At 42.1% G+C, this 7,946-nt stretch overlaps 1 protein-coding gene across 1 annotated transcript; it reads left to right on the top strand.

Moving 5' to 3' along the window:
* Window positions 1-1,780: 1,780 nt before the first annotated feature.
* On the top strand, window positions 1,781-4,068 carry LOC123507752. The gene is made up of 2 exons (XM_045260924.1): window positions 1,781-1,920; window positions 3,333-4,068. The coding sequence occupies exons 1-2, from the start codon at window positions 1,909-1,911 to the stop codon at window positions 3,933-3,935; spliced, it is 615 nt and encodes a 204-aa protein (XP_045116859.1). The 5' UTR covers window positions 1,781-1,908; the 3' UTR covers window positions 3,936-4,068.
* Window positions 4,069-7,946: the final 3,878 nt, after the last annotated feature.

Raw genomic sequence — 7,946 nt, 5'->3', positions numbered from 1 at the left:
GAGAGAAATGGATAGATAAAGAACATGAGCACACACACACACACACACACACACACACACACACAGATAGACAGACAGAGACACATCACCACATTATAGAAGACGAGACCTTAGCATCTCGTGGCCTCGCTCTTCACCCATGTCACCTTATTGAATGAAGGATAAAAATTGGGCGGAAAATATACAGACAATACTCAGTCACTGCGGAGCTATTATTTGGAATTTTAGATTGAAAGAAAAGTTCAGTAATACTCTTATGGTAAGGGACTATTATTATTACTTTTTGTGAACTGTGGCAGTGTTATATATATTTTGTGTTATACGAGTGAATATTACGATTTTATTAGAGAATAGTGTATGCGTTATAGCAAGAGAGAGAGAGAGAGAGAGAGAGAGAGAGAGAGAGAGAGAGAGAGAGAGAGAGAGTGAGAGACAGATTTTAACCTTTCCTTGCATTTCTGAATAAATAAAAACGAGTATTAACAAACGTAATTGACTGTGAAAAGTGAAGTACAGTGAAGACAAAGACAAGGGTGTTTTTAAATCTTTGGTATTGAAACAAAATAAAATGGAAAGAAATTATGTTTGTAAATAGGAGAGAGATTAATCGTAATATTTAAGGCCATATTCAGAAACGCCTTGCTCTCTCCCCACAGACGACTAGCAGGGTTTAAAGACAGTTTCTCCTTATGATAAACTAGAAATCTTGCTAATCCATCACCACAACCATAAAGAGAATACCTTTAAGAACATGAGTATCTTCAATTAGAGCCTTTGGAAATAGTCGTAGCGAGAGAGCAAAGCGTTTTTAAATACGGGCCTTAGTGTTTAGAATGAAAGCGACTGTGTATCTAGATGTTTGGCAGCTCTGTTCAATGTGTGTTAAGGTAATCAAGTGTAAGGCTGATTTCTTACTGGACATACGTGTAATTCCTTAGTATTGTTTTTGCTCCTCCGTATCCTCACTTTCTTTGCTCCTCTTTGCCTGCACGCCTCGTCTGAACTTTGTTTACGAAACGATCCTCGCCAATGGTTACTGGAATGGGAGTATTTATGGCGATAATGTTGTGCTGCTACTGTTGGGGACTTTGCTACTACTATTGCTACTGGTATTGTTATTAGTATTATTACTGCTACTACTACTACTAATGCTGTTGCTGCTATTACTGCTACTGCTCCTGTTGCTGCTGCTGCTGCTACTGCCACTGCTATTGATACTGCTACTGCTACTGTTGCTACTACTACTACTACTACTACTACTACTACTACTACTACTACTACTACTATTGCTACTACTGCTACTGGTGCTGTTGCTGCTGTTGCTGCTGGTGCTGGTGCTGGTGCTGTTGCTGTTGCTGTTGCTGTTGCTGCTTGCTGCTGCTGCTGCTGCTGCTGCTGCGTTTGCTGTTATTGCCACTGGTATTGCTACTGCTGCTACTGCTTCTGCTACTGCTAGTACTATTAATATTATTTCTGATAATATGTTGTAGACTCAATTCTTTGTGTGTGTGTGTGTGTGGGAGGGCGTGTTTACCGGTGCGTCGAGGCGTGTTTGGAGGCGGCTGCTTGTCACGTCTAGCCCGGCACACATTTCCTCCCCTCCCCTCCCCAAATCAAATCCTGACGTGAAGTTCAGGCTGGATGCAATATAATACTGAGTGTTTACTGAATCAGGTCTATGGGGGGAGGAGACTCAACTCTCCCAGGTTGGCAACAAGGTCGCTTTTGGTGTCCCGTAAGGTGATCTTGTGGACCTTACCTGTTTTCCTGTGCCCACGTGGGGTGAAGGGGGACCAGGGCAGCCTTGGTAAGCAGGACTCGCCGGCTGTGACGTCACGGCCTCTCAGGTATATAAAGGCGAGCGCAGGCGAGTGTCGATCAGTTGGACCAGAGTAATCGACCGCCGGAATGAGACAGCTTGTAAGTCCCCATCTTGTCCCCGCTTATCTGTTTGCTGGTGTGGTAGATTCACTTGGCAGTTAGTCAGTGGCGGTGCCTTATTTACTCACTCATTCAACAAGTAGTTGTGGCTTACTCATTCAGTCAGTGGTGGTGCCATAGTTACTCAGTTTGTTGCGGTGATTACGAAGTCAGTCCAGCACGTCTCGTGGTGGTCACTCACTCAGTTTCATACATACAGTGTATTCTAAGTCAAACTTACGCCATGTCAGCCTCACGTCTTGCTCCTGTGGTGATTGTGGTTTTATTATATTATTTGATTTTTGTCTTATATTTACAAAGTCGCTGTAATAGTTTGTTTTTACACATTGTTGTGGTATAGTCGCCGTCATTCTGGGTCAACGCGATGACTTTCATGCGGCACAGTCACGGACCCATCATTCTTCCTCGCTTCGCCAAGACACGGTGACATTAATGATTGAAATCTTCAAGTCAATACGCCTCCAGGATATCTTGTTTAGTTATATGTCACCTGGATGAAGACTTCCTCCATGCAAACCTTTCAGTGAGGCAGCAGTACCACCTGTCATGATGCGGTGCCTTGTAAGCTCTCTCTCAAGACCATGGATGGTTATCACTTGTGAATGCCGGGCACGCGCGGCCTTGGTAGTCTCTTGGCTACCTTGTGGCCTCTTTAGCAGCTCCTAAAAGGCACTCGTGTTTCATACACGCATTGTGCATTATGTGATCCTCTGCTGATAGTCAGTGACGCTGGCGGTGTCTGCGGCCGGGTCAGTTGGCGCCCTCTAAGACTTACATTGTCTTACAATGCATCAGTTTCTTTGCTCACCACTCGTACTTAGCAGCCTGTCGCTCATGTGCTCCTCCTGTCCACGCCCATGCGTCGTTGCAAAGCCACTCTCATACAAGGCTTTTATCTGAGTATATATTATTTGTAAAGACGTGTCAAGACATGAACTACGTCATGTGATGGCGTAAGGGTGGTGATGCCACGATGACAACCTTAGAACGTTCCTGGGAGTGTGACATCTTGTCAATAAGGAACAGTTACTAATATATATATATATATATATATATATATATATATATATATATATATATATATATATATATATATATATATATATATATATATATATATATATATATATATATATATATATATATATATATATATATATATATATATATATATATATATATATATATATATATATATATATATATATGTGGCCTGATGGCGTGGCCTTACTCGTCACGATGCCATTCCCTCTGTAGTGAACGTAGAGAAGTCAGGTGTGAGGTGCCTTCCTTGTGGGTGCCTCCTTGCTAAAGCATGGCAGTAACTTTTACCTTACAGGCTTGACGGAATCATAAAAATGAACAAAGCGGCACTGTTTTCCTTTTCTTAGGTGGTGATCGTGGCCCTCGCTGGCGTGGCCCTCGGCATGCCCCAGGGAGCAGCCTTCGGCAGTGACAACACCTTCACCAAGATTCTCTCATTCGAGTCCTACCAAGACGGGCACAACTTCGGCCATGAGCTCCTTCAGGAGGACGGCACCACTGCCGGCCAGAAGTTCGGCCCCGACGGACTCCTGTATGGCTTTTACTCATACTTGCAAGAGGACGGCAACCGCGTCAAGGTGCTGTGGCGCGCTGGTCCCGGCGTCGGCTATGAGGTGATCGGAGTGGAGGGTCTGGACAGGGAGAGTCTGGGCAACCTGAGGGCCACTGTCAATACCAACCCTCAGTACCAGTCTCCTCCTCGCCAGACTCGCCCCCGCCCTGTTGTCACCTCAGCCCCCGTGGTGCCTCAGCCACCTATCCACCGCGCCCCCGTCCAGCAGCACCGTGCCCCCGTCCACGCGCCTGCACCTAACCGCTTCATCCCCCAAACCCCCGGCCCCATCCTCCCCCATGAGGTCACCCCGAGCCCACACAGGTTCGACTATCCCGCTGTCCTTAACCTGGAGAGAACCGGACAAGGTTTCGTCTCCTCCCTGCAGGCTGTGTAAATAATACTATGTGAAAACAACTACAAAACTATAAAACTTCTTTTCTTCAATTGTACAGTAATCTGTAAAATTATATGTTCTTTCTCATCTTCCTTTGTAGTCTGAATGATCCATAAAAGAGTCTATCCCTTTTTATCTTAGTGTTAATCTTACCCTGCTCTATGGATGTGTACAGGCGATGGCTGCCTATTTATTGTTTATTTATTTCAAAGTATGTACTGATATCAAACTAGAGTCAGAAATACATGCCTCTTCATATATATATATATATATATATATATATATATATATATATATATATATATATATATATATATATATATATAGAGAGAGAGAGAGAGAGAGAGAGAGAGAGAGAGAGAGAGAGAGAGAGAGAGAGAGAGAGAGAGAGAGAGAGAGAGAGAGAAAGGGGGGGGGGTGACGAGTCGATGACAAGAAAAGAGAATATTTCACGAAGTATGGTTGTTTCAAAAGGGTGTGTAGTGTGTGAAATATATACTACCAGCCTCCCTACTGAAGGCCACGAAAGTCGGTCCGCTTAACTTCACTCTTTGTTCCTTTCCTACTCCCGTTCACCTCCTGACCTCGTGGAACAAGTGACATTTATCACGTGAAGCTGTGCCTGGGCCCTCTGCTCGGCGCGGAGCGACGCGGCTAGTAACACCTTGCACACCCTAACCTGGAGGCTGTGGAGGAGAAAAGGAAAAAAGAAAAAGAAGCAAAAAAAAATCTCGCTCCGAATTTGGAGAGTCGACTTCTTAGCGACAGAGAGAGAGAGAGAGAGAGAGAGAGAGAGAGAGAGAGAGAGAGAGAGAGAGAGAGAGAGATTGCCAAAGACATTCTGACCGATAGAACCGATAGAACTGATAGAAAAAAAAAAAAGAAGATAGTTGGCTGTTAGTGACAAATCTTGAGACGAAAGAGGGAAGGAAGAAATTCAAGGAGGAAGAGGAGGAGGAAGGGAAGCGGGCAACACCCAAATGTCAAGGTCGTCTTCTGCTCACCGACAAGGAAATGGTCTCACTAGGTCCACTTTTTTTTTTTTTTTTTTCTTTACGTGTATCTCCCTCTCCTGTCTTCCTCCATCCAGCCCCACCCCTTCTCTCTCTCTCTCTCTCTCTCTCTCTCTCTCTCTCTCTCTCTCTCTCTCTCTCTCTCTAACAGGTTTCAGATAAAAACTTAATTTGTTATTTTTTCCCCTTCCTCCAATAACGCCTGATAAACATTTACCCGTTTACTTCTTCCTTCACCATTACTGCCTCGTTTTTTCTCAACCTACGGGCTGTCTTGTCTTTTTGTATGGTCATATTCACCTTTTAACTGCATTCTTAGCTTGGACGGATAAAACAGACTCAATTATCAGGTTGTTAGTGCGAGACAATAGGGAGGTTTAAGATATTAGATGGATTTATGCATAGCGATGATAGGTGGGTGTGTTGTATAAAGGAACTACTGCATGTAAGTGTGATGGATTCTTGTAATATTCATTATCACGTTCTTGGTGAAATGGGCTTGTGTAAATTTAGATTGTATTTTTAGTAATGTTTGTAGAATAAGAAAAGAATATTTTAGTTGAGGTTTTTTGGTTTGTAAAGCTGTATCTTGGTGAAATGGGCTTGCGAAAGTTTAGATTACAACTTTTGGTAACGTTTAGAGGATAGGAAAGAGAATATTTTAGTTGAGCCTTTGTTTATTTCAGTTTGATTCTTGCGTAGTAAAGCTGCGTAGGCTACTCAAATATAGAAAGGAAGGAAGTGTTCTATTGTGCATGCTTTATTTATATATTTATTTATTTATTTGTTTATTCATTCAGTTACTCATACGTGGTTTGAGTTAAAGTAAGTTTTTATTGTTACTTGTATTTATGAGTCTATTTTTCCTCGACTCAAGATCAAATAAGAGAGAAAGTGTTTATGTTTTGTATCATATACGTTTAGTGTACAGGAAGAGTGTTACATGCGTACATTCCTCTCTCTCTCTCTCTCTCTCTCTCTCTCTCTCTCTCTCTCTCTCTCTCTCTCTCTCTCTCTCTCTCTCTGTGTGTGAGTGTGAATATTATATATCAAGAAAATAAGCGTGGTGTTGTCACCTAGTGAAGGTTAAAGTTTGAGAAATGTACAGAAGAAGCGATTTCACTTCTGAAGGTGACCTCTTACTTACTTCTGTCGCAGAGAGAGAGAGAGAGAGAGAGAGAGAGAGAGGGGGGAGGATTATGGCTGCTTGACCCATCACGCCTCACCTCTTTGAATAGGGAAGGAGGGGAGAGGAAAGGGTTGTAACATGACAAAAGGGAGAGAATAGATATGCAGGATTACGTGAGAGAGAGAGAGAGAGAGAGAGAGAGAGAGAGAGAGAGAGAGAGAGAAATACAGCATTATAGGATAGCAAAGAAGGAAAAAAAAATCAAACATAGACAGCATTACAGGAAGAGAAGGGGGAGAGGAGGTGGAGCGATAAAGAAGGAGACAGGGGAGGCATTACAGCATATGGGAGGGGAAGGGAGGGGAGATAATGGATAACAGGAGGGAGTGGAGGGGAGGAGGTGCAGCATGACAAGAAAGGGAAGGGAATAAATGAGAGTGATTTGTTCATTCTTTTTAAGGTTTAGTGTTTGTTAATTTTTTGTCCCTCACCGTGAAATCATCTTTTTTTATTGCCAAAGTACAAGTCATGATGGTGTTGAGTTATTATTATTGTTATTATTATTATTATTATTATTATTATTATTATTATTATTATTATTATTATTATTACTGTTATCATTGGTATTGTCACCATAAAGATCCGTTTCAGTGTCATTTTAGTAACTTCCTGGTCCTTGACAAAACACGTCCTCCTCCTTTCTCAGGTTACTCCTTGTCCACCACCTTTCTCCTCCTCCTCCTCCTCCTCCTCCTCCTCCTCCTCCCCCCTTCTTCTTCTGGTTCGTGTACCGCCGCCATAAAGTACTGTAAGGCCACATCACCAGTAATGTAATGTAATGGTGGTGGATGACTGAATGCAATACTGGTAAAATAGATGACCACGTGATACTTCTACTACCAGTACCACCACCATCACTACTGCTATGATACTACTACTACTACTACTACTACTACTACTACTACTACTACTACTACTACTACTACTACTACTACTGATAATAACAATAAAAGTAGTAATAATAGTAATAACAATAACACAGCAGTACCAAGTGAGACAGGTGTTGCGGCAGCCAGGTGCTCACTGCTCATGACCTCACTGATAACAATGTGCAGCCGTGACCTAGCACCGGATGTCTTTTCTTGATCTTACCCCCCCAGCAAGGTCACACTGGGAGGCTGGTTGTAATATATATTCTCTCTCTCTCTCTCTCTCTCTCTCTCTCTCTCTCTCTCTCTCTCTCTCTCTCTCTCTCTCTCTCTCTCTCTCTCTCTCTCTCTCTCTCTCACTCCCACTTTATTTCCTTTCTCACTCTATCCCTCAACACTTCCTTCACTTCCCACCAACTTTGACTCTTCATATTTTCACCCATCTTTTCTATCCCCCCTCAACTCAACTCTCTCTCTCTCTCTCTCTCTCTCTCTCTCTCTCTCTCTCTCTCTCTCTCTCTCTCTCTCTGGCACGTTCCTTTCCCTGATTTTTTTTGTTCAGTTGTTCTATTTTTCTATTTTCTTCTCTATCGGTATTTTTTATGTATTTATTTTTCATCTCCTTGTTTATCTATATATCCGTGTCTATATTTCTTTAAACCTAAATTCTTCCTCGCTTGAACACATTATTTCTGGTTCAAATCTAGTTACTTTGAGAACTATTTCCTTTCCATCTTTTTTTCTTATACTTAAATTTTTCCTAACTTAAACGCATTACTCCTAGTTCGAATCTCTTGTTCTTTAGTTTTCATGCTATTTCTTCATTGATGGGAAATGTGGCGATGATAAGAAAAAACGAGAATATCTTTTAATTAATTTTCCTTTTTTACTTGATTTGTATTATCATATTTATAGTTTTTTTAATGATGGCCTTGAAAAA

This window comes from Portunus trituberculatus, chromosome 23 (genome assembly GCF_017591435.1).
Source record: "Portunus trituberculatus isolate SZX2019 chromosome 23, ASM1759143v1, whole genome shotgun sequence".
NCBI lineage: Eukaryota > Metazoa > Arthropoda > Malacostraca > Decapoda > Portunidae > Portunus > Portunus trituberculatus.
Note: the sequence above shows the minus strand (reverse complement) of the source record. Positions and strands in the feature narration are given on the sequence as shown.